Raw genomic sequence first — 26,284 nt, forward strand, 5'->3', positions numbered from 1 at the left:
AGCATGGGGACCAAGTTACACATACATGTATACATTCCTTTTCCTCCCATTGTTCTGTTGCGATGTAAGTATCTAGACATAGTTCTCCATGCTACACAGCAGGATCTCATTGTACATCCAGTCCAAGAGCAATAATTTGCATCCATTAACCCCAAACTCCCCATCCCTCCCACTCCCTCCCTCTTCCCCAGGGCAGCCACAAGTCTGTTCTTTAAGTCCATGATTTTCTTTTCTGTGGAAAGGTTCATTTGTGCCTTATATTAGATTCCAGTTATAAGTGACATCCTCTGGTATTTGTCTTTGTCTTTCTGACTTACTTCGCTCAGTGTGAGAGTCTCTAGTTCCATCCATGTTGCTGCAGATGGCATTATGTCGTTCTTTTTTATGGCTGAGTAGTATTCCAGAAAATGAAGTTTTAAGGAAGCACTAGGATTTGCTTTAGAGATGCTCATGTGAGTGGCTGGCCGTTCCCTGGCTCTTAAAGCCAGCGTCAGAAATTAGTGTGGTTGCTCTTTCCTCACCAGACGTTGGAGACTCAGGTGCAAACACCTCCCTGCCTCTTTCAGTGGACTGTCCCCATTTGAAGAAGGTACCCCCAGAAGTTCCCGCTGTGGCACAGGGGGTTCATGACCCGGCTTGTCTCTGTGGAGACACCAGTTTGATGGTTTGATCCCGGGCCCGGCACAGTGGCTTACGGCGCCAGCATTGCCGCTGCGGTGGCGCAGATCGAAGCTCTGCTCACATTCAGTCCCTGCGGGGAACTTCCGTGTGCCTCGGGTCCGGCCAGAAAAGGGGAGAAAAGATGAGATACCACATAGTTCAGTCCTTCTCCGTCAAAGAGCTTTAGTTCTTAGGAATTTTCTCTCTAGGTGGTTCTGCCGCTTGCTGATTGTGAGAGCAGAAGAAGAGTCTTTCCTCTGTTTATGTTGAGTTTCTCTCTTTAAGGATCTTCTGAATTTTGATGACCCACTGAACATCGAGGCTGCAGAGCATCACTTGCGGGACAAGGTAAGCGGGTGGGCTGGGCCGGTGTGTTTGGTGGGAAGCGCCTTCCTCCTGAAGTGGAGGAAGGCCGAATCGAGGGCCGCGATTGAAAGCGGCTCATAGAGGATGTAATAGTAAGTGTGAGTGGTCTCAGGAAAGTGTCTGACCCGAGGTCAGGTGAAAGCGCTCTTACTGGGGTGATTTCCTGGTCGAGTTCAGCCTGAGTGATTTAAAGCAGGCCACTTGGCTGTCCTCGTGACGGTGTGGGACGGCCACCGTGCCCTCCCGCCTCTGAGAGCCCAGGCACGCGCGCCAGCCCTCGAGGTTCAGGGTCGTGTTTATGGCTCAGCTTCAGCCCCGGGTGGCGGCTGATTCGTTTTGACCCTGTTCCTCCACGTCAGTGCATAACCACCACTCACTGACTTCAGGAGCTGCCGAGTGGCCGTCGCGATGTGGCTCTGCCGTCCCTTGCCCACCGTTCTGGTGGTGGGCCCGCAGCCCTTTCCCAGGGATTTTCCATCCGCAAACAAAAACGCCATCATGTGCTTAGCGCACACATCTTACCCAGATTGTGGACAGGGTATAGACAGGGCCTGCAGCAGGAGTCTGGAGGCGGCCACGTGGGGCTGGGGTGAGGCTGTGCAGGGTGCTGAGAAGCCGGTCAGGCCCCAGCCCCTGACTGCGGGGCCACTTCCTTCGGTCAGAGAGTCTCACGTCCAGTCCTTGCTGCCCCGGAGTCACCCCGACACTGCAGGACCCGCTGATGTTGCTCCGAACCTAGTTACAAATAGTGTGCTTGTTGCTGAGAGCACGAAGCTGCTTCTGCTGCGTGTCAGAGTGTGCGGTGTGCGATGTTCCCCACAACCCTGGACAGAGGAGCAGGGCACCGCCTTAGCAGAGCCCCCAGCACGTGTCCTGGGCAGTGGGTCAGGCGCTGGCACCAGGGTCCGTGGAGGCCTCTGGGCAGAGGTGGCTGGCAGGCAGCAGAGGGCTTCGGCCTTGGCTGCCCGGCCGCCTTGAGCTGCCAGCCAACAGCTCCGCCGGGGCGGCCGGGCTGGGTGGCCCTGCAGAGCTGTGGGTTTGTCCGCTGCGCTGAGCTGACAAGCCCTTGCAGGCGTGCTCCTGGGCCCCCCGGCCTTCTCCCGAGACTGTTGGTGTTGCAACTCCACCTGTCATTGTCGCTGACAAGGACGTCCCCACTCAGCACCGTGGCCGTTAGCAGCCCTTGAGCATGAAACTTTGTCACAGGGAAGGATCACCTCCCAGAGGCCCCGGGTGCAGACCCGTGGCACACGTTGCTCCTCAGTGTATTTCTCCTGGACGTGGCTTCCTGCTCTTCGAATGCGCCAGGAGTCTTGCCATTGCGGGCAGCCCGCGCCTCCGCCCACCAGTCCCGGGCCTTCTGTCTGTGGCGGTTCTCAGGGAGGGCCTCTTGGGGAGGTGTGCGGAGACGCCCGCTGTGAGCCCAGGGGGTGTCAGGGAGGAGTGGCCCGAGCCGCAGCAGTGGCAGCAGCCATGAGGCCCCCCCCTGGGGGCGTCCGCGCCCGCCACGAGCTCTGGGGGAGCCCACAGGCAGCTGCGGGGTAGGAGGAAGAGGGCTGAGAGCCCACCTGTTAGGTCCTGCGCGGGCACGCGCGCGCGTGTGTGTGTGTGTGTGTGTGTGTGTGTGTCCCGGACGCCCAGGGCGCCGGGGACGGCGCTGGGCTCCAGGGGTCTGACGATCCTGGCGCCTGGGCCCCCGGGGGTGGGGGGTGGGGGCCGGGGGCCGGGCCCTCCCCTCACTCGCGAGAGCTCGCCCACCTGACCCACCCTGCGCCCCGCATACACACACACACACTCCCACTCCCACTCCCACTCCCTCACTCAGTCCTCTCCCTTCTCCCGCAGGAGGACTTCCGCAGCAAGGTGGAGGACTACATCAAGCGCTTCGCCAGATGATAGGCGGGGCCCCCGGCGGGCGGGACACGTCGGAAGGGCGCCTCCCGCCCACGCGCATGGCGAGCCTCCTCCCCTCCGCGCTCCCCGCCCTCCCCCCGGCTCGCCGAGGCCTGGACCACGTGTCCTGAGGCAGCACCTCTCCACGAGCGCCCGTGGTAGATGGGAGCTCCCGTGCATACAGCAAGGAAACGTGTTTGGGGTTCTAAAGAGGTGTCTGCTTACCTTACCATGTTTGCTTTTTTGAAACTGTACTGTATAGGCTGTGGATGAGATTCTCCAAGTTGTGATGAACTCAGAATTGAGGCTAGAGCTCGCTTCTCCCCCTGTCCCCAAAGTCGTTCCCTGCACAGGTGACGCTCATGACGTGCTCAGCGTAACTCGCCGGCCGGCGACCAGAAGCCCGCTACAAACTGTGATTGGATGCAGATTCTCCTGGCGCCTTCCACGCGTGGGGGCCCCGCCTGGATGGCGGGAGGCTCCCCCGAAGGCATAGTCATTCACTGTAGATCTCTTACCCAAAGGCGTATTTTATTTAATGTAAGTATATTTTGGAACAGATTTGTAATTTGTACAATTTAATGCTTTAATTATTTTTTTCTATTCTCATTTAGTTTGTATTTTCATTGTATAGAGCAGACAGAAAGATGTTGAGTCAAGCAACTATTGAAGAGAAATACAAAGAAACCATGAAAGACACAGTATTCATTCTATCCAAATGCAACCAGAATTTAGCTTCTAAACATCAGCTCTTGGAGTTCCCTTGTGGCACAGCAGGTTAAGGACCTGGTGTTGTCACTGCAGCAGCTCGGGTTGCTGCTGTGCTTCAGGTTTGATCCTTGGCCAGGGAGCTTGCACATGCTGTGGGCGTGGCCAAAAAGCAAAATCAGGTCTTGTTTTCAGGTCAGATGGGGCAAAGGAGTGTTGGGACCCTTCGAAGGTGGGTCTGGATGATTCGGGGAAAACAAAAGGCAAGGAGCCCTTTCTCATGGGCCGCCCAGAGGAGAGTGGCTGGAGCCCCGCCCGGCGGGGGGCGGGGGCTGGGGTCCTGGGTGGTTGTGTGCCATTCCTGGGCTCAGGAAGGACACCTAAGGAACCAGCCCAGATGGTGTCTGATGCCTTGAGGCCATACCATGACCTTGGGAGTGTGCTCTGGTTCCGGGCTCTGTCCCCAGGGATCAGCAGTAGGCACCCTGGCCAGGTCGGCGCGTCAGAGCAAGAGCACCACCGGGAGGCGAGGGGGTCGTCCAGCATCAGGCCGCGGCCGGGAAGCATCTGCGCACATCCCAACATAGCAGTGTAACCCACAGCCGCTGCTGGACTCCCCGTCTGCCAGTTTCCTGGTCTCTCTGTTGGTGTTAATTTTTAACCTAATCTCTGTGAGATCAGCAGGGGGAATTTAGTCCATGCTTCCCATCTGCCATTGGGAATTGTGCCCATTAGGCTGGAGGGTGACCCTGCCTCATGGGCACCCAGTCTCGTGCACAGCGCAGGGGTGGGGCTGGATTAAGGGCGTGGTGGCATCTCTGGCTCAGGGCCTGTCAGCACAGGAATCCCCCGGGCCCAGGGAGAGGTGCTCCCGTGTACATACGTGTAACTGATGCTCTGCCAGTGGTCACAGGCACTCCCCAGCCGCCCAGAGGTGGCTCTGGAGAGCAGCAGCTGGCCATCCACACACCTGACTTGTACCTCTGTGACCGGGGCACGCTGCTCTCTGCTGGCACCAGCCCGAGTCATCTCACATCTCACGGCTGTCCCGGCAGCCCCCGTGGTGGTGCAGATGGCGGTGGAGAGAGACACATGCAGTGTCCGTCAGAGACTGCCTTCTGGGAGTTCCCGCTGTGGTGCAGCCAGTTAAGGATCTGGTGTTGTCTCCCAGGCAGCACAGGCTCAATCCCTGGCCCGGTGCAGTGGGTAAAAGATCCATCATTGTCACAGCTGTGGCTCAGATTCAGTCGCTGGCCTAGGAACTTGCATATGCCACAGGTGTGTCCCAAAAGGGGAAAAAAGAAGAAAAAAAAAAAAACAGCAAAAAGACTGCCCCAATTCTGACCTCGCACAATAGAAAAATACTTTGCTGATCAGGGGTCATGGGATTCCTCAAAAATGACATTTCCCCATGACTGGATCATCCCTTACTGTTCAGCGGCAGCCCCTCAGAGGTATTTGCTGCCTGCCCCCACCCCCTCGTCTTGTTAGGAGCACAGCCTGCTCGCCCACCTCCACGAGCCAAGGCTGGGTGCTTGGGCAGTGGGGCCCTGACTCCCAGGACATGGGGTTTCCTGGGGTCTCTCAGCCACTCTTAGGCTGAAGTGACATTTCTGGCTGCGGTCCGTGTGCCCCACCAACCCAGTGATGGTTGATGACTTCTCATCTGTGGGGGAGCCAGCCCTGGAGCCAGGTGGGGTGGGGCAGGCCCTGGGGACGCGAAGCTCCCAGACAGCCCCGATGTTCAGCTGGGTCCCTGTGACTCCACTGCTTAGAACTTGGTGGGTCAGCCGCAAGGTGTTCAAACCCCCGTGGAAGGGAAAGCCCGCATCTCCCCTCCGAGCTTCCCTCGAACAGCCTCCTCAAGCCGCCTGCTTCGCAGTCTGTCTGAGGGGCCAGGGCCGGTGGCCCTCAGGTCTTGAGGACTGACCTCCCGCCGTGCTCGCCTCGTCCCTGCAGCCCTGGTCCTCTCAGCTCCTGTGTGTGCTGTTCAGCCACTGCGTCTGGGTGGTTGCAGGACTCCGGCCCCAGGGAGCAGCATCTTGGGTTACAGTTCACTTCTGAGGATGTGCTGCCGTAACGTGCGCTCATCCTGGCCCCAAGCACCCGAGCGCCTGCCTGCACCACTGCCACCAGCCTTGAGCTACATGGGGCTGTGGTTGTGCACCTGCAGGAGAAGTCACGCAGAACACAAGTTCCTGAAACAACCCTGTACTCTTCACACTGTTGGCAGTAGTCCTTTTGAATGTGGTCTTTAAAGGGAGCACGTGCCTTAGCATTTGCCCGTTGAAAGGTTCCAAAGTGTCTGCATCTCTTCCTCTGCCTCGGTCACATTGCTGAGGACTCACGCCACTAAGTGTCTAGAAAAGCCTCACGGGTGCGAGGCCACAGCATTCCTCTTTGTGACTTGGCTGCCGCCAGGCCTGTCTCAGCAGAGTCCCAGGCCCAGTCTCAGGACATCTGGTGGCAGAGCCAACAGATCTTTTTCTTGGGGCAGCAAAAACAGTGGACAGTCCTGCTGGGCTCCAGAGCTTAGCAAAGAAGGTCTCGGCAGACTCCTGGGCAGTGGTGATTACCTCGAGTTCTGTGTCTTCAGAGGACAAACCCCACGCTGCTGGGTTGCTGTTACTCCCGCCCTTCCTTCTTCCTCTTCCTTTTTTTGTTTTTGTTTTTGTTTAAATATATTCCCTGGAGTTTCCATCTTGGCTCAGCGGAAACGAATCCCCCTAGGAACCATGAGGTTGCAGGTTTAATCCCTGGCCTCGCTCAGTGGGTTAAGGATCCAGCGTTGCCGTGAGCTGAGGTGTAGGCCGGTAACTGTAGCTCTGACCCCTAGCCTACATGTGCCACCGGTGCAGTCCTAAAAAGCAAAAAAAAAAAAAAAAAAGTAAAAATATATTCCCTTTCTTACGTTATCTTCTATCAGGTTCTACCCCCAAGAGGCTGGGTCTGGTTCCCTGTGCTGTACAGTAGGAGCTCATTGCTTGTCCATTCTAAATGGAATAACGTGCATCTACTCACCCCAAACTCCCCGCCCTGGCCTGGCAGTTGCAAGTCTCTTCTCCATGTCTGCGAGTCACCCCTCCTTTAAAGAACTGCTGTGGGGAGTTCCCATCATGGCGCAGTGGTTAACGAATCCGACTAGGAACCATGAGGTTGCGGGTTCGGTCCCTGCCCTTGCTCAGTGGGTTAAGGATCCGGCGTTGCCGTGAGCTGTGGTGTAGGTTGCAGACGCGGCTCGGATCCCGCGTTGCTGTGGCTCTGGCGTAGGCCGGCGGCTACAGCTCCGATTCGAGCCCTGGCCTGGGAACCTCCGTAGGCCACGGGTGCAGCCCTAGAAAAAAAAGGCCAAAGAAAGAAAGAGAACGAATGAATTGCTGTGGAAAGACTAAATTCCTGTTAACATCAGATGTTCTGCTGAGGTGATTATCAAGTCAGGCAGAATTTTTTCGTATAAAAAGTCCAACAAGACGTTAGCTTCCAACTGCGGTCCTTAAGGAGACCCTTCCCCAGCAGGTGCAGCCTGGTCCAGAGTCGTTTTCACTTTCGTCCTCTTAAAAGTGTTTAATCTTGGAAAGTCAGGTTTGCTTACAAGTTCGTTATTCTTCATAAAGTGTGTCTAGTAAAATGCTAATGTATCATCTTAGTAAGATATTTGGCTTGTCCTTGGCTGAAGAAGAACTTGAAATGAGAAAACCTGTCATGCCCCTCTCCTCCCTCCTGTAGCCCTGCCTGAACCAAATCCAGCAGCTTGGAGGGCAAATTCCGAGGAGGCCCTGTCACGCACAGAAGTTCCCATTCCTGTCCTGGGGCTGCATGGGCTGCGCCGGTTGATTTATTGAAAGAATTGTAGTTTGAACAAGGTTCTTCAGAAACCCAGCGATGGAGGCCTTTGGGGCCTTGCTTTGTTAAGAATGTCTTTTTATTCACGTTGAGCTGTATGAAGAACTGAATTATCTCTTTTTTAGTTTTTATTGTATTTATTTTTCATTTTTCATTTTTTGAAGGCCGCACCCACAGCATATGGAGGTTCCCCAGCTAGAAGTCGAACCAGAGCTATAGCCACCAGTCTACACCACAGCCACAGCAACGCGGATCTGAGCCATGTCTGCAACCTGCACCATAGCTCACGGCAACGCCGGATCCTTAACCCACTGAGGGAGGCCAGGGATCAAACCCACATCCTCATGGTTCTTAGTCGGATTCGTTTCCACTGCCCCACGATGGGAACTCCCTATACTCTCTTGTTTTAAATCTGCCTTAGGGCTCATTCATTTTCATGGCCAGATTCACCAGGCCATCCTCCCGCTGAATTCACTGGAATTTTTTTCTTTCTAAATGTATGGCCCGTTGAAGGAAACAATCCATGTGCCAGGAGTTCCAGGGCTGGAGGAGAGACCCTGCACGGACAGCCCTGGGCCCGGCGGACAGGGCCCAATGCCTGTGGGGACAGGGGATGGCTGCTCGGCCAGTGGTCCCGACCTGGCTGCTCCCCGGGCTCTGATGCCGCGTGAGGACGGCCTGGTGGGACCCACTCGTCTGTCTTGTATCTGGGGTGGTGGGTTTTCCTCGCCTTCTCACAGCTCATCGTTCCAGGGAGTGTGTGGTGCTTGACAGGGAAAGATTATTCTGTCGTTTAAACCACTTTTTGTCAAGTAGCTCTTTTACAGAACGTGTCCCAAGCCCCTTAGCCCTGGTTTCCGCGCCCCTTGTCTCGCCAGGATGGGCGGGGAGCCCCATGGAGGGAGGGCCTTGCTTGCTGTTCTGGAGAGGTTTTAGCCTCCAGTGAGGCTCAAAAGGCAGGCCCTGCATCACTGGGGGGACCACAGCTCTCAGTGGAGCCTGCAGCGTGGTGGGGTCCAGTGCGGTTGCTGTGAGCCTTGCCAGACCGGTGGCCATCACGGGCCCTGCAGGAGGGCCACACACCCGCTGAGACCAGAGCAAACGGGCAGCCTCCTCCCGCCGAGCTGCCACCATGCTGGCCACTACCCCCCGGACCCTACCCTGCGGTGAGGTCCGCTCTCAGACCCTCAGCTTTCCTCTGGGGCTCCTTTCGGGATTCAGTTCAGGTGGGGCCTGCCGTGAAGCCTGTTTTACAGGCAGGTGGATGGTCCCTGGGGCGCCCCCATCTCTCCCAGGCTTCCAGAAGCACTGGGTGCCATCTGCATCTGCATGAGCTTTTCTGCCTATGCCTGGCGTCAGTCAGCACCTGGAGAAGCGTCAGGACCTTAGCATAGCTGCCTGGCCCCAGTAACTGAATAGGTTCTTAGGATGTGATGAAAATTAGTGCTGAGTGAGTGTAGCACGAGCTTAGGAACAGCCGAACACCTGAGGAGCTCCAGCCACGCTGAGGAGGGGCTCTGGTGCCACACGGGTGAGCAGACACCACGTCCAATGGTTTGCCGGTGAAAAAGAAAATGTAAAAAAGTGCAGAAAAAGTAAGAGTCATATCCAGCAGAATCTGGCACAACAGGCGGGCCTGGAAGCCCAAAGCCTCTGTCTCCGAGGTCTGGAGATGACTGTCCCCTGACCAGAGGCTCTGGGACAGCCAGAGAGCACCTGCGAAAGGAGCTCTGCCCCCACCACCAGGCACCCAGCTCCCAGAGGCCCTGGCCACCACAGGCTGAAGCTCTCCGCCGTCTGGAGACTGGGGCAGCCAGGTAGCACTGACGGGGAGGCCCCCACACGCCTCTTCCCTCCTGCACACCTGACCCGCCCCTTCCCCAGTGAGAGACAAGGATCAGCGCCACGGCACCAGCTGAGCAAGCCGCCCAGTGGCACTGCAAAGGCTCTCTTGCACCCACGTGGCCTTTTACCTGTTAAAAGCTTTAAATGAAACTCAGTGTCCTGACATAATGGACAAAATGTCAGGGCACAAATGAAACCACTGACAGTACCAAGAGCCAGGAAGACTGCAACTTCAGTGAGGAAAAACAACGGACATCAATCATGAGACGAATTAGATGTTGGAATTAAAGCATCCGTGCTAAAAAGGCTTAAAAACCTGATTATAAGTTGTCTTGACACAAATGAAATAAAAATTGCAGCAAAGATGAGGGGATTACAGAACTAAAAAATTCAGCAGTGGAAGATGCTAAAACTTTGTGGATGCCGTCAATAGTAGACTGGAAATGCCAAAGGAGAGAGTCGGGAAACCTGGAAAGATGCATCGAATTTACTCAACCTGAACAGCAGAGAAGAAAATGTAAAAGCCTGGGTTAGACAAAGTCTCGGGCGCTTACGGGGCAATAACAACACCCAGCATCCCTGTCATCTCGCTCCCAAAAGGAGGAGAAAGAGAGTGGGGCTGAAAGAGTTTTTGGAGAATAAGATGGAAAGCTATCTGGATTTGGTGCAAGACAAAACCTTGAAAGATTCCCAAGAAGGAGAATGAATTCCAAATAGGACACATACAAAGAAATCCATGCCAAGACACATCATAAATCAAACTTTTGAGAAAAAAAAAAATTGAAGGCCGTGAGAAACAGTGCATCCATCACCTATGGGGACCCCAGTTTAAATGACCAAGAGTTTCTCCTCAAAGCCACAGAGGCCGAAGGGAAGTGATGTGGTTCTCCTCCAACACCGGGGAAAATTGTCCGCCACATATTCTATATCCAGCCAAACTGTCCTTCAGGATTAAAAGTGAAATCAGCATCTCAGAGGAAGTAAAACTAAAGGAATTTCTTACGAGCAGACCTTGTAAAGACTAAGTTTTTCAAACAGAAAGGAAATGATAAAAAGGAATTTTCTTAAATCATACATGATGATAAAGTAATAAGTTGTACCATCTGATACTCAAGACAATGATATGGAAAGTAGAGGAGGTAAAGGGAACTCAATGCAGATAAGGCTTCCTAACTTCATTTGAAGTGGCAAAATATTGACGTCAGTGACTTAATGCTTCACATGTCTACGGCAATACTTGCAGCATCGGCTAAGGAGAGAAACACGCTAAGAAAGGAAGAAAGAAAACAGTACGAATAGGAGTGCTCTCTGCCCGGATGGCAGAGACTTCTGAAAACTTTAGCCCCCGTAAATGCACCCAGGTAACTGTCAAAGGGAGTTCCCTTGTGCTGCAGTGGGTTAAGGACCAGCGTTGTCACTGCAGCAGCTTGAGTCACTGCTATGTTACGGGTTTGGGAACTTCCGCATGCCTCAGACATGGCCAAAAAAGGTCTCCCCCCACATCCCCTGTAAAAAGGAAACCGGCAAAGGATTTCTCTGGTAGCCAAGTGTTAGGATTCAGCATTTTCACCACTGTGGCCTGTGTTCAATCCCTGGTCTGAGAACTGAGATCCCACATCAAACCATGGCAGACTGGGGCAAAAAACCCCCAAAAAAACAAAAAAAAGAGAACAGGCAAACTCAGAGTCAAATTTTTCAGAACTCTGGAAATTAACCAAAGGCTTGCTGCAGTCCAAGGAGTTTTTACCGCAGTGGGTGAGTCTCAGCGCAGGGTCTGTGGCGTTTTCACTTATGCTAGCCCTGTTCCCACCCTCCAACTCCACAGTAACCTGGAAAATGAACATCCCACATTTGCAACAAATACCAGTAACTTGGGAATTCGAAGAGGAAGCAGAACACGGCTGGAGCTCCTTCAAAGCCTCATTTCCAGGGTCGGTCATTACAGTTGACCCTCAGACAATGTGGGCTTGGAGGGGGTGCCAAGCACCGCCCCTTCACACATTTGAAAATCTGAGTGTAACTTCACATGCAGCCCTCCATGTCTGCAGCTCCACATGCATGGATTCAGCCAACCACACATCGGGTACTACTGTAGTGTGTATTCGGTGAAAAATCCAGGTATACATTGACCCACAGAGTTCAAACCCATTTTGTTCAAGGGTCAACTCTATTTAACAAATCTGATAATTCATTGGAAGACCCCACTTGCATAACTATCTGTATTTAACCTGGTTTGGAACTGCCCCAGGTCGAGAAACACTTCTCCCAGCTTGCAAGAGGCAATATCAATATACAAAAATCCGTTATATATACTTGCAGTAAACAATCCAAGAATGAAATTAAGAAAGAAATTGCACTTAAAATAGAATAAAGATAATAAAATACTTAGAAATAAATTTCATAAAAGAAATCCAAGACTTGTACACTGAGAACCACAAAATGCCACTGAAGAAGTGAAAGCTCTAAGTGGAAAGATAGCCTGCTTTTGTGGATTAGAAGACACTGTTGTGGGAGTTCCCGTCGTGGCGCAGTGGTTAACGAATCCAACTAGGAACCATGAGGTTGCGGGTTCGATCCCTGGCCTTGCTCAGTGGGTTAACGATCTGTCGTTGCCGTGAGCTGTGGTGTAGGTTGCAGACGCAGCTCGGATCCCGCGTTGCTGTGGCTCTGGCGTAGGCCGGTGGCTACAGCTCCAATTCAACCCCTAGCCTGGGAACCTCCATATGCCGTGGGAGCAGTCCAAGAAATAGCAAAAAAAAAAAAAAGACCCTGTTGTTAAGGCGGCAATACTCTCCAAAGTAATGTACAGTTCCGTGCAAACCCTGTCAAACTGATCCTACATTTCTTTTCTATTTTGTCTTTTTGGGCCACACCCAAATCACGTGGGGATTCTGGGGCCAGGGATCAAATCTGCATGATAGCTGTGACCTGAGCCATAGCAGTGACAATGCCAGATCCGTAACCACTGTGTCACCAAAGGAACTTCATCATAAAATTCTTAGGAGAATTCAGAGGACTCTGAGTAACCAAAACAATCTTGAAAAAAAACAAGTTGGAGAGCTCAGAGTTGACATTACAAAACTTACTACAAAGCCACAGTAATCAAGACAGTGTGGCACTGGCATTAAGAACAAATCGGGAGGAAGAGACTAGAGAGTCCAGAAGCTCCTACATCTATGGTCACTTGATTGCAATCAGTGCTAAGACAGCTAAATGGGGAAAAGAATGGTCTTTTCAACAAATATTGCAGGGGAAACTGGATATCCACTTGCAAAAGAATCCCTTTGGACTCCTTCCTCACACCATGTGCAAAGATTAAGTCAAATGGATCAAATATCTAAATATAAGAGCTAAAAATAGAAAACTCTTAAAGGAAAACATGGAAATAAGTCTTCATGGCCCTGATCTAGGGAAAGCAGTTTCAGTATCAGAATACAGGCAACAAAGGAAAAATAGACCACAATGAAAAAATTTAAGCCTCAATGGGACATCACGAAGAAAGCGAAAAAGCCCACAGAATGGGAGGAAATATTTTCCAGTCACATCTGATAAAGGTCCAGTTTCCAGAATGCATCAAGGAGTCTTACAACTCAACAATGAAAAATAGCCCAAAGAGGTTCCCTTGTGGTGCAGCAGGTTTAAAGATCTGGCGTTGTCTCCACAGCAGCTTGTATCGCTGCTGTCAAGCGGGTTCGATCCCTGGCCCGGGAACTTCCACATGTCATAGGTTTGGCAAGAAAGAAAAGAAAAAAGATAATCTGGATTTTAAAATGGACAGAGGATTGGAAAGAATACTTCTCCGAAATAAATACACAAATGGCCAATAAGCACAAGAAAAAAATACTCGACATCATTTGTGACAGGAAAATGTCCTCTCTACTCACAAGTAACTTCTGACAGTGGATGTGTATGGTTTTTTTCCCACACAGACCAATTCTCTGACGCCAGCTGGGTTTCCTACGATTCAGTTCTGACGCCATCCCGCTGCAGTTCGCATTGGATCTCACAGGTGTTAGGTTTGCCGAGGGAAGAACATGCACGGCCACGTTCATAAAGCAGAAGAGATTTATGAAGGCCTCCGAGGGTCACGGGCTGAGCTGGAGATGGTGCCATCTCTGATTGTGGTGCCAACTCTGACTGTGCTGGGCTTATAAAGGGTCTGGGGCTAGATGGAGTTCATTGCGGGAATTCGTGGTGGTTGGGGGTGGAGGTAGGGGTCGAGTCCCAGGACAGAGGGCAGTTCATCCTTGTAGGAGGTTAGCCTACGAAGGCAGTTGGTTTCCGCTGTTTCCATTGTTTCTTGCTGCCCAACTTGAGCCTCCGCACTCCAGGAGAGGGTGGCCACAGCCCGTCTCCAAGGTCAACAGCCACATTTGGGGGGCGGGGCGGTCTGTCTCCGTCCTCCTGGGAACCTGTCAACAGGGTGAGGGCTCAGTCCAAGACTCCTCCCACTTTTGTGTGTGTGTGTCTTGTCTAATTAGGGCTGCACCCGTGGCGTATGGAAGTTCCCAGGCTAGGGGTCGAATCGGAGCTGTAGCTGCTGGCCTACTCCACAGCCACAGTAACACCAGATCTGAGCCGGGTCTGCAATCTACACCACAGCTCATTGGCAACGCTAGATCCTTAACCCACTGATCGAGGCCAGGGATCGAACCCGCATCCTTGTGGATGCTAGTGGGGTTCGTTAACCACTGAGCCAGGATGGGAATGCCAAGACTCCTCCCACTTCTGATCCAAGCCTCTGGTACTTCTGACTGAACAGCTATATATGAGGCATTCCCTTGACCCCCTAGTGTTCAGTAATTTGCTAGAACAGCTCCCAGAAACTCAGAAAGAGTTTTCCCACTAGGTTACAGCCTTGTTAGGAAATGACACAACTCGGGAACAGTCAGATGGAAGAGATGCACAAGGCGAGGGGAGAGGGAGGGGGGCACCCCTCCCCCAGCTCCTCCACTAGTCACCAACCTGGATGGAATCTCTAGAACCAAGGCTTTTATGGAGGCTTTGTTATGTAGACATGACTGATTAAGTGATTAGCCACTGACGGTTAAACTAAATTGACAGCCCCTGTCCCCTCCTCAGACTTTGGGCGGGGCCTGAATGGTCCAATCCTCTAATCCTTTGGTTGGTTCCCCTGACAACCAGCCCCCATCCTTAAGGACGAGCTTGAGCACTGCGGAAAGGGCTTGTTAGGAATGCGATGCTCCTTTCAGCTTTCTCCCTCTTGTGTAGGAATTCCAAGGGTTTTAGGAGCTCTGTGCCAGGAACACGGACACAGATCAAACACGTAGTTGTTGTCGTTGTAAGTCACAATATCATAGCAGTTCCCGCTGTGGTACAATGGGATTGGTGGCATCTTGGGAGCACTGGGATGCAGGTTCAATTCCCAGCCCAGCACAGTTGGTTAAGGATCCAGCATTGCTACAGCTGCAGCTTAGGTCGAGCCTGCTGGGCTCACATCTCATCCCTGGCCTGGGGGCTCCATATGTCACCAGCAGGCTAAAAAAGAAAAAAAAAAAATCACAATTTGTCATTAGGGAAATGAGAATCAAGACCACACCCACCAAGATAGCTAAAATTAAAAACAAACAAACAAAAACAGGAGTTCCCCTCATAGCTCAGTGGTTAACAAATCCGACTAGGAGCCATGAGATTGTGAGTTCGATCCCTGACCTTGGTCAGTGGGTTAGGGATCCGGCGTTTCCGTGAGCTAAGGTGAAGGCCACAGGCGTGGCTTGGATCCCAAGTTGCTGTGGCTGTGGCGTAGGCCGGCGGCTACAGCTCCAATTTGACCCCTAGCCTGGGAACCTCCATATGCCGAGGGAAGACAACAACAACAACAAAAAAGACAGACATCAAGTGTTGCTGAGAAGGTTGCAAAATTGGGATGCTCATACTTGCTTGTGAGAATGGCAAATGGTGCAGCTGCTTTTGAAAACATTTTGGAAGTTCTTCAGATTAAACATAAAGTGACCCTATTACCCAGCAATTACAGTCCCAGTTACATAACCAAGAAAACTGAAAACATATCTCCATGTGAAAACTTACACATGAGGAGTTCCCATTGTGGCACAGCAGAAACGAATCTGATTAGTATCCATGAGAATTTGGGTTCTATCCCTGGCTTCGCTCAGTGGGTTGGGGATCTGGCATTGCCAGGAGCTGTGGTATAGGTCGCAGACGAGGCTCAGATTTGGCGTTGCTGTGGCTGTGATGTAGGCCAGCAGCTGTAGCTCCAATTCCACCCTAACCTGGGAACCTCCATATGCCGTGGGTATGGCCCTAAAAAGACAAAAGAAGGAAGGAAAGAAGAAAAACGGTGCAGGGGGACTGGGAACTGAGGGGCAAAAACCTTCAGAACTTTAATGAGCTGTGGGCTAAGTTCATGTAGCCTCATAAACTTGTGATTAGAGTTCCCATAGGAGCAGGGGAGAGAGAAAATTGTTTGAAGATATAATCGCTGAAAGTTTTCCAAACTGATAAATACTACAAACAGATAAAAGGTCAACAACTTCAAAGCAAAAGAACACGAAGAAAATTACACCAAGTCGCACTCTACCTTGCTTAAAATCAGTGGTAAGAGCAAAAATATTAAAATAAAGAATGAAAGACATAATATATAAAGGAACAAAGGAAAGGATTATAGCAGATTTCTTATTGGAAATAATGCAAGCAAGAAAACTGTGGAGAAAAATATTCATTGAGAAGAAAAAACTCGGGGTTTCTGTCGGGGCACAGCAGAAACAAATCTGACCAGGAACCATGAGGTTTCGGGTTCGATCCCTGGCCTTGCTCAGTGGGTTAAGGATCCGGCGTTGCCCTGAGCTGTGGTGTAGATCACAGATACGGCTTGGATCTGGCATTGCCGTGGCTGTGGTGTAGGCTGGTGGCTACAGCTCTGATTAGACCCCTAGACTGGGAACCTCCATATGCCATGGATGCAGCCCTAAAAAGACAAAAGAAAAAAAAAAGAAAAAACTCTGGAGTTCCCTGGTGCCTCAGGATTGATGGTTAAGGATCTGGCATTGTCACTACTGTGGCTCAGGTTGCTGCTTTGGTGTACGTTCCATCCCTGGCCCAGGGACCTTCCACATGCCCTGGGCATGGCCAAGAAAAGAAAAACTCAAGAACCCATAGAATTCTATATCTACGGAAGATATCAAAGATGAAGGTAAAAATAAAGATTTTTGTCATATGTACAAAAGCCGCAAAGTCCTACCAGCAGACAAACTCTGTAAGAAATTTTGGTGCAGCAGGTTAAGGATCCAGAGCTGCCGCACCTGTAGCAGAGGTCGCAGCTCAGACGCGATCCCTGGCCCAGGAACTTGCATATGCCATGGTGCAGCCAAGAAAGGAAGGGAGGGAGGGAGAAATGTTGAGCAAAGTCCTCAGGCAGAAGGACTCTGCCCCCCGGGGGAAGTGTGGAACCACTCAGGGTTTCTCAGCCTCAGCATGTTTGGCATTGGAGGCCAGGTTTGGCCCCACGTTGGGCTTTCTTGTGCATTGTAGGATGTCTGGCATCCTATGAGGCCTCTGCTACCTCGATCCCAGAAGCACCTGCCCCCTAGTTATGACAACTAAAATTGTCTCTAGATATTGTCAGATGTCCCTTGGAGAGAAAAGTCTTTCCTACTTGAGAATCACCATTAGATGGTTGTTTCTTTTCGTTCCTATTTTTCATCTCTCTATGCTTTTGAGCACTCATCTGAGAGAATTCCTCCGCTTAGCCATTTAGCTCATGAATCCATGCTTTATGCCTATATGACTCGTATCTATTGCTTTTTTAAAAACAGACTTTCTTTTTTTTTTGAAAAGGAAGAAATGTATTTCTATTTACAGATGATATCTTTTTTGTAAGATTTTTATTTGTTCTGTTACAGTTGATAGACTTTATTTTTTAAAGCAGTTTTCGATTCACGGCAAAACTGAGCAGAATGGAGAGTTGCCATATAAACCTGCCTCCTGCACGTATCACCTCCCCTGCTATGACATCACACAATTGGTGACATTTGTCGCAATTATGAACCGACACTGCCACATCATCAGCACCCACAGTCCCTAGTTACCCTGGCACTCTCCGTGTTGTACATCATAGGAGTTTTCACAAACGTACAATGTGGATCCATTATTAGAATATTATTCAAAATGGTTTCACTGCCCTAAAAAATCAGCTGTGCTCTGCCCACTCACCCACCTCTTCCAGCCAAGTCCCCGGCAACTCTATGGCATTTTTAAACTTCAATTATTATAGTGTCCATCCAATCTGGTTTTTTCTTTGTTGTTGGCCCTTTTTTTTACGACTGCCTTGGAGGAAAAAAAAAGATACCCATTGATCTCCTTGGACGTCATTCCTTTATTGCCGATTTTCCTGATGGCTCTGTGGCTTTTTTCCTTTAGGCGTGAGTTCCATTTCGTATCTCTTGTCCATGGAGGTGGCGTTCCTCAAATATTTAGTCTTTATTGGGCACTTATTTCGTAGTTAAGACACCCCGTTGGCGCCTCTGTCGCATGTTTGACTCGCCCACTTGGAGTCAGCTGGCCACTCCATCCTGTTGCCCCATGCTCTGCTTTCAGGGAGAGAGGAGGCCAGGCCACTCGGCCGGGCAGCACTGGTCCTCTGTGCGGGTGTCGCCAGCCACGTCGCTATCTGGTTTCTCTGAGCCCGCCACTGCAGTCACTCTATCCACCTGGACACACAAACCCTCTGACCGCAGCGGAACTGGTCCAAGGAGGCCTCGAGATGAGTCACCTCGTCAGTGGCCCTCGCGCCTCCAGCTCCCTTCCTCACAGCCTTGCGTCTAGGTTTAGATGATGCACCTTGCCCCCTCCCTTTCAACGCCCCACCCGCCTTCGCCCCCGTCTCAGGCTGGCTCCCTGCCTCTGGGACTTCACAGCCACGCCAGGTCCGAGCCACGTCTGCGGACCACAGGGCAACCCATGGCAACGCTGGATCCTTAAGCCCCTGAGCAAGGCCAGGGATGGAACCTGCATCCTCATGGGTACCAGTCGGATTCTTAGCTGCGCTGCAACAGGAACTCCGCTTCCTCCGGCCTCCTCGTTTGCTACCTGCCATCAGCCCGCACACATGCTCTCTCTCTAAGCCATCTCCCTTCATCGTGCCCCTCGACCCCCTTCCTTCCCCACTGCCCAGCCCTGCTCCTTCCTCACCCCTCCCTGCTGCTCTCCTCAAACTCCTCCGACCAAATTCATCAGCCGTCCTGACCGTGGCATTCAGCGCACACCTCAGATCGCCGCTCAGCTGCGCTCACACTCAGTCTTAGACTCTCCTCTCACCCTTTCTTTTCTCCTCTTTCAACTGCCCTTGAGTTTCTGTCTGTCTAATTCTTAAATCTTGATGTGTCCTTTGCTGCCTTTGAAAAAGAAGCTCAGAGTGTAAGCAAGAAGGACAGGAAATAGGAGTTCCTGCTGTGGCTCAGTTGTGATGAACCCGACTAGTATCCATGAGGACATGGGTTTGATCCCCAGCCTCGCTCATTGGGTTAAGGATCTGGCGATGCCATGAGTTGCAGCGGAGGTCACAGACAAAACTTGGTTCTGGTGTTGCTGTGGCTGTGTTGTGGGCTGGCAGCTGCAGCTCCAATTTGACCCCTGGGCTGGGAACCTCCATGTGCTATTGGTGTGGCCCTAAAAAGCAAAAAAAAAAAAAAAAAAAAAAAAAAAAAAAAGGTAGAGAATGATAGGAAATTAAAAAAAAAAATCCAGAAATGTGGAGACTTGCAGAGCTGGAAAAGACAACTTCTTCTGGACTCCTGTTGAGGAGATTGAGCAAGTCCACAAACATCCAATTAAAATTCAGCTTCTTGGCACAGAATTCCTGAATTTATATTCTGGCTCCATTACTTCCAGTGTGAACCTGGGAAAGATGTGGACTTTTTCTGTACCTTAATTTCATCATATGTAAAGTGGGGATAAAGGGGATGGGGTGTTATCAAGATCAAACTAGAGAATAAATGAAAGGCACTGGGAACAGTGCCTGGCCACATGCTCAGAGCTCAATTAAACTTAGAAATTGGTATTTTGCCAAAAAGGCAAGAGACGGTGGCTTCATTAGAATTCAGCAATCTGGATCTCTGCCCTCTTGCTTTCAAAACTGACTTGTGTTAAGGTTGGCCGACTACACGAATGCTAGACTTTTCCATTTGACTGCCTCACAGACAACTCGACAGGTCCAAAGGTCCGCGCAGAGCCTTCCCCGCCGGGGTGTTCCTGTCCCAGGCAAAGGCGCCAAGTCACCGCCTTTCTCACTCTCTCGCAGGCTCCGCTTTCAGCATTCTTGCCTGTTTTACATCCTAAATCTATCCCGGATCCAGCTTTCCCGCGCCTCGCGCTCCCTGCTTAGTGTTCCCACGTCTCGCCTCGGATTCTGTAACAGCCTCGCCTCCAGACCCTCAGATCCACCCTCAGGAAACGAGTCCTAATTCCACCCAAGTCACTTATGCAGAAGGTCAGCTCACAGCGGGTCCCCCGGGACTGCGGTGGCACTGGACGTGGTCTGCCGGCCTCGGAGGACCCGGGCTCCCGCCCCAGCGGGCTGAAGCACCCGGATCCCTACCGTCCAGGCCGCGCCCCCCTACCCCCCAGCGCCCCCTGGGGCCTCTACCTTGTTGACAGCCCGGGCTCCAGGCAAGCCCCGCCCACCGCCGTGGGCTCGCCCCTGTGACGTGCACGAGCCCGCCCCCAGCCGGTCACAGGATAGCGCGCAGCCCGGGCCCCGCCTCCTCGCAGAGCATCTTTGAGGTGCGAGGATTGGCCGGCAGTGCGCAGCTCAGCCAATCCGGAAGCGCCCCGGCCCTCGCAGCTCCTCTCGGCCGCGCTCCGAAGCCTGACAGTTTCTGCGGGTTGGGACAGCGCCCGGGGCCAGCGGGCTGGATCCTGGCTGCGGCGGGGTCCGGATGGAGGCGGCCGGGAAGCGGAGCAGGGACGAGCGGGGGCGAGCGGCGAGTGTGCCGGACGGCCACGCAGAGAAGAGTCTGCTGGATAGGTACGCTCCTGGAGAGGAAGGCGGGGGAAACCAATGGCGCCCTCCTCCAGGAAGCCCTCCAGGCGCCGCGAGGCGAGGGCGGAGGGGAGCGGGAGGCCGGTGGCCACGCCCCGAGAGACAGGGCGGCCAACCATTGGTCACTTTCCGGGGGCAGGGTCCTTCCCGGAGAGGGGGCGCCAGCCGGCGGGTCACTGGCGGCTTGACGGTCCGCGCGGGCATGCAGCGCTGCCTGGCTGTCAGCGCGGGAGGCCTAAATTCGGGATGAGCGCCAGATGGACGCGCGGACGCGAGGCGTGGCCTGGGAAGGGCTCCTGGGGAGGTGACACTTGGGCTAAAGTCTGAGTGACATCCAGGAATCAGCCTTTCAAGTTCTGGGAACGGGCGGGTCGGGAAGAGGGAACCATTGCAAAGGCCCGAGGGCCGAAAGGAGCCCGCGGGATCCTAGGCAGCTGGGACTGCGGAGCGCGCGAGGCTGGAGAGGAGGAGCTTGGAGCGGCTGTCAGGGAGCAGAGCGCCAGAGCCCAGGAAGGACTTTGGGGAGTAGTACTCTCAGGGTGACGGCGATCTTGGAGATTTGAGCAGGGGAGTGGTGTAATTTAGTGATACTATAAATTACTATTTCATATGTTGGAAGATTCTTCTAGCCTCATTGTAGAGTGTAGGAGTTACAGGAAGCAGGGGAACCGGTTGGGGACTCTTGTAATAATTCGGGAGGAAGAGAAGGTATGGCCCAGAGTGGTGGCACCTGTGGCGGGAGAAGTGGATGTCCTGGGACAAAACTCACGGGACTTGCTCCTGCGCGGTGTAGGGCAGGAGAGATTGAGAAGGATGCTCCCAGGCTCCTGACCTGAGTGGCTGGCAGAGTGGAAGGAAGATGCAGGCACTTTCAGCCCAGGCTGCCCTCCAGCCTGTGGGAACCTTTCCCTGGGGTGGGGGAAATGCATTTTTTGTTTGTGAGTCTTTGCCCTCCATCCGGGAATATGTGAAATATTGGGGGGGGAATGGGTGTCTCTCTCTTTTTTTTTTTGGTCCTTTTAGGGCCACACCCACAGCATATGGAGATTCCCAGGCGAGAGGTCGAATCCGAGCCAGAGCTGCCAGCCCACACCACAGCCACAGCCACAGCAGATCCAAGCTGCGTCTGCAGCCTACACTGCAACTCATGGCAATGTCAGATCGTTGACCCACTGAGGGAGGCCTGGGATGGACCCACATCCTCATGGATACCAGTCGGGTTCCTGTGTGTCTTTAAAATTTGAGTCCTGGCCTGAATCTGACCATTTCTTTCATTAGACATTCTTCTTTGGTTGGGACCGAGAAGAAGGAGCTGGGAAAAGGTACCGAGTCAGAAGAGACTCAGGATGCCTTCTCTCCTTTGGTTCTGAACCTCGGAGAGTTGAGCTTTCCCTGCAGTATTGATAGCACGTTAAGGGAGCTGTAAGTTTAAGTACCGAGGCTGAGTAATCGGTAAAGTCTTCATCTGCAGCTCAAACCGTGAATTCGCTCAGCCCAGCAGCAGATTGAAGCACTGCGGTCACTCGTGGTCTGGGGAACTTTGGGATCGTTATTTACAGGAAGTGAGAGCAGAATTAGGGTCGCATGCAAATTTCAGTGTCAGCAGGGCCAGGGGATTCCTGATACTGTGCTGGCCAAGAATGGCTGGTCAGACTCCCTGCCCTGAGGCCTTATACTTGGGCTTGGCGACAAGAGGGTGCATTAAAACATGAGTTAAATAAACCTGGGTCTTATTTTATTTATTTATTTTTTGTCTCTTTGCCTTTTCTAGGGCAGCTCCCACGGCATATGGAGGTTCCCAGGCTAGGGGTCGAATCGAAGCTTCCGCTTCCAGGAGTTCCCGTCGTGGCGCAGTGGTTAACGAATCCGACTAGGAACCATGAGGTTGCAGGTTCGATCCCTGCCCTTGCTCAGTGAGTTAAGGATCCGGCGTTGCCGTGAGCTGTGGTGTAGGTTGCAGACGCGGCTCGGATCCGGCGTTGCTGTGGCTGTGGTGTAGGCCGGTGGCTACAGCTCCAATTCGACCCCTAGCCTGGGAACCTCCATATGCCGCAAGATCAGCCCAAGAAATGGCAAAAAGACAAAAAAAATATATATATATACCAAAGTGAGGAGATCCTGCCGTTAGGAGCAGGGCAGCTCCTAAAGAGCAAAGGAACTGCTGAGACAAAGTTGGAGTTTAGGAGCCAGTGTTAGCAAAGTAATTAAAAAAAAAAAAAAAAAAAAGGAAGAAGCTTCCGCTTCCGGCCTACGCCAGAGCCACAGCAACTCGGGATCTGAGCTGTGTTTGCGAGCTACACCACAACAACACGGATCCTTAACCCGCTGAGCGAGGCCAGGGATCAAATCCACAACCTCATGGTTCCTAGTCAATTTGTTAACCACACTGAGCCATGATAGGAACTCCCGGATCTTATTTATTATTATTATTATTTTTATTTTTTGCTTTTTAGGGCCAAACCCGGGGCATATGGAAATTCCCAGGCTAGGAGTCAAATCAGAGCTGCAGCTGCTGACCTGCACCACAGCTCTCAGCAATGCTGGATCCTTAACCCCCTGAGTGAGGCCAGGGATCGAACTGAGTTCTCATGGGTATTAGTCTGGTTCCTTATCGCTGAGCCAGGAGGGAAACTCCGTAACCTGGGCTTTAACCACCGTGGTTGGTGATTGTGTTTGAATTTTCGTATGCTTGGTTTAAACACTATTGTTGATTTTAAACTTGAGTAAAATAATTGATACTGTCTGGCAGGATATTGCCTACTGCATATATTCATGAAGATTTCTGAAGGGTTTTGATGCTGGTAAGAAAGATACACTGATAAATGTTACTTCTAAGGGCTCCTTCAGGGGCTGTGTACTTTCTGTGACAGTTCTCTTGTCACCTTGTAAATCAAGTCCCTACTGTGTGCCAGCCTTGTTCTCAGAGCTGCGGGGAAAACAGCTGGAGGTTACTTTCTGTCGAGACCGAGAATGAACGTGGAGCAAGTCTAGTGTCCGGATGATGGGGCGGCCAGGGGCACGCGGAGCCCTGGGAAGGAGGGCATGGTGGCTGCAAATTTGTCGAAAGCCCAGATAGTGTCACGAGGTCAGGTTGGAGCAAAGACCTAAAAGGTGCTGGAGGGGCGGAGGGCACGGTCACTCTAGGCAAAGAAGGGGCAACGGGAGAGAAGCAAGCCTGCCCTGGAGACCGCAGCGTCAGGGAGCAGGGGGCGCCCAGGTCCCCACAGCCTCGTGGCCCTCAAAGAAGCTGCAGGGAAATGAAGGCAAACTTCCGGTGAGGTGGTGAAGTTAAAAAGCCAGGCCAGGGGAGGTCCCGTCATGGTGCAGCGGAAACGAATCCGACTAGGAACCATGACGTGGCGGGTTCGATCCCTGGCGTCGCTCAGTAGGTTAAGGATCCAGCATGGCTATGAGCTGTGGTGTAGGTTACAGATGCGGCTCGGATCTGGCATTGCTGTGGCTGTGATGTAGGCCGGCAACTGTATCCCTGATTCGACCCCTAGCCTGGGAACCTCCGTGTGCCGAGTGTGCGGCCCTAAAAAGCGCAAAAAGAAAAAAAAAATTTAAATAAAAAAAAATTAAAGAGCCAGGCCAGGGAAGAAGATTGCCCCAGAATGTGTGGCTCCCTGGGCCTGTAAAGTTCCCCTGCTTCCACTGGGGGGGTGGGGCGGCAGCGTCACCCAGGAGCCCAGGCAGCCGACCCCTCCTACCAAGGGCAGGACAGAAGCTTTGAGAGTCTCAGTGGACGGTCTCCTGTCTGTCGCAGGAAAGGAAACGAGCAATTTCAGGGGTCTCGGAAGGCCGCAGACATTCTCTGTGCGTGCTGACGGCGTGCAGACTTGCGAGCGGCACACAGGCAGAGAGGCTCCTGGACGTGCTTGGCTCCTGCGCCGGGAGGGCGGCGTGCAGCTCTGGTTCCAAATTCATCTTCTTCCCCGAATGACCATGTCTGGTTTTCTCTCCTGCAGGAAAGTCTACATGGACTATAACGCCACCACCCCCCTGGAGCCAGAAGTGATCCAGGCCATGGCCGAGGCCATGCAGGAAGCCTGGGGGAATCCCAGCAGTGCCTACCCGGAAGGTAATTCTAGAAGGCACACCCAGATCGGAGACACGGGGGGCAGAGGCGGTCTTAGAGAAATGGTACACCACGTGTGATGGCTCGGCTTTGCACAGATCTTCCGTTGACTGCAAATCCTCAGCTGTAGTTTCGGGGGTTCTTTTTCTGAGAAGTCCAGTTTCGCACGTTGAGCCATGACCTTTCATCTTTAGCATACACTCCTGTCGCCCTTTCCCAGATGAAAAAGATGTGTTATGAAGAGGTGTTTCTGGGGAGTTCCTGTCGTGGCTCAGCAGAAATGAATCTGACTAGGATCCATGAGGATGCAGGTTCGATCCCTGGCCTCACTCACTCAGTGGGTTAAGGATCCGGCGTTGCTATGAGCTGCAGTGTAGGTCACAGACACAGCTTGGATCTGACGTTGCTGTGAGTGTGGTGTAGGCCAGTGGCTACAGCTCCGATTGGACCCCTAACCTGGGAACCTCCATATGCCATGGGTGTGGCCCTAAAAAGACCAAAAAACAAAAACAAACCAAAAAAAAACACTTGTTTGTGGGAGTTCCCGCTGTAGTGCAGTGGGCTAAGAATCCGACTACAGCAGCCTGAGTTGCTGTGGAGGCATGGGTTCGATCCCCAGCCAGTGCACTGGGTTAAAGGATCCCGCATAGCTGCAGCTGCAGCATAGGTCTCCACTGTGGCTCAGATTCAGTTCTCAGCCAGAAACTTCCATGTGCTGCAGGTGGGGCTATTAAAACGAAATTATTTGTAATAACAGTACTTATTAGAACCCCGTCACGCATTTATCCTGGTCATCCTCACAAAATTTGCAAAATAAACTTCGTTATGTTTCATGCTGGCTTTATACCCAAATGTGCGATCCTAGACATGTTTTAACCCTATTCGTTTTTTTTTTTTTTCAACCTGTGTCCATGGCATATGGAAGTTCTTGGGCCAGGGATCAAACCTGTGCCACAGCAGCGTCCCAAGCCACTGCAGTGACAATGCCAGATCCGTAACTCTCTTTGCCGTAAGAAAACTCCTCAGAATTTCCAAGCTGGATCTTTTAAATCATCGGGAGTACATATATAATCCTGGCCTTTTTTTTTTTTTTTTTCATGAAAATTATTTTTACATACTTTAATTATAAATATTATTTGTTTCTCATTTATTCTTGTTTTAATGTAGGGCACTCAGTTGGAGGTTTTGGAAAATAATTTGCTTCAAATCAGTAGTTACATGGCAGTCACGTTATGTTTTTCAGATGACCTGAAGTTGTACCTTCTTATAGTTTTATTAAGATAAAGTATCTTAAAAAAAAAAAGATAAAGTATCTTAGGAGTTCCGTGGTGGCACAGCAGATTAAGGACCTGGCATTGTCACTGCAGAGGTGCAGGTTTGAACCCTGGCCCAGGAACTTCCACGTGCCAGTGGAGCAGCCAAAAAATAAAAAATAATAAACTATCTTAACTGGGTCATGATGAATTAAAATAACTTTCAAACAGACTACTGCCAGTGGCATCTGGCCCAGGATTTAGCATTACCTGTATACGGATTTACAGGCTTTCATGGATTTTCATGTCTGTCTGCTTATTAAAAGTTTCACAACTTGATAACGAAAAGTTATTTTCAAAATCAGGTACTAGTTATATATTAACTTTTTTGCTGGTTTATTTTGCACATGTATTCTGGCTAATCTTTTGGACTTGCCTTGTATCTACTCCTCTTTAGTAAAACTGAACTTGCTGATGCATAAAACTTGAAAATACAGAGAACCGTTAAATGCTAATTAAAGGTGCTTATCAGGAAGAGTTTAGGGGTAAACCCTCAGGGAGAAATAACGCGGCTCATCTTGCCCTGGTGAAGCCTGTCAGTGGCTTTCAGGTGCCTTGACA

At 51.8% G+C, this 26,284-nt stretch overlaps 2 protein-coding genes and 1 long non-coding RNA gene across 9 annotated transcripts in view; 2 read left to right on the forward strand and 1 right to left on the reverse strand.

The window, feature by feature from the left end:
• The window catches only part of UBE2F (ubiquitin conjugating enzyme E2 F (putative)), a 53,136-nt gene extending 49,522 nt beyond the window's left edge, over positions 1–3,614 (forward strand). For all 5 annotated transcript variants that reach the window (XR_014829191.1, XR_014829192.1, XM_003133768.7 and 2 more), the window contains 2 exons: positions 946–1,008; positions 2,872–3,614. Coding sequence is in view for 3 of the 5 variants with exons in the window: in XM_003133768.7 (XP_003133816.2) it covers positions 946–1,008; positions 2,872–2,922 (114 nt within the window). In the remaining 2 variants the exon portion in view is untranslated. The remainder of the gene's footprint in view (positions 1–945; positions 1,009–2,871) is intronic.
• LOC146396230 (uncharacterized) lies at positions 3,430–20,082 on the reverse strand. The gene is made up of 3 exons (XR_014829202.1): positions 19,937–20,082; positions 13,200–14,814; positions 3,430–6,487 (listed from the first exon to the last, which is right to left on the reverse strand). It is a non-coding gene; the product is annotated as an uncharacterized LOC146396230 (long non-coding RNA).
• A 74-nt stretch (positions 20,083–20,156) lies between these two features.
• The window catches only part of SCLY (selenocysteine lyase), a 37,563-nt gene continuing 31,435 nt past the window's right edge, over positions 20,157–26,284 (forward strand). For all 3 annotated transcript variants that reach the window (XM_021074966.2, XM_084998859.1, XM_084998858.1), the window contains exons 1-2: positions 20,157–20,317; positions 24,301–24,413. In XM_021074966.2, the coding sequence (XP_020930625.2) occupies positions 20,229–20,317; positions 24,301–24,413 (202 nt within the window). In that variant the 5' untranslated portion in view covers positions 20,157–20,228. The remainder of the gene's footprint in view (positions 20,318–24,300; positions 24,414–26,284) is intronic.

The sequence above is a fragment of the Sus scrofa genome, chromosome 15, assembly GCF_054392235.1.
Source record: "Sus scrofa isolate SSC_HxYL_T2T_F1_AM1 chromosome 15, Sscrofa_HxYL_maternal_Yorkshire_Landrace_v2.0, whole genome shotgun sequence".
NCBI classification, from domain to species: domain Eukaryota; kingdom Metazoa; phylum Chordata; class Mammalia; order Artiodactyla; family Suidae; genus Sus; species Sus scrofa.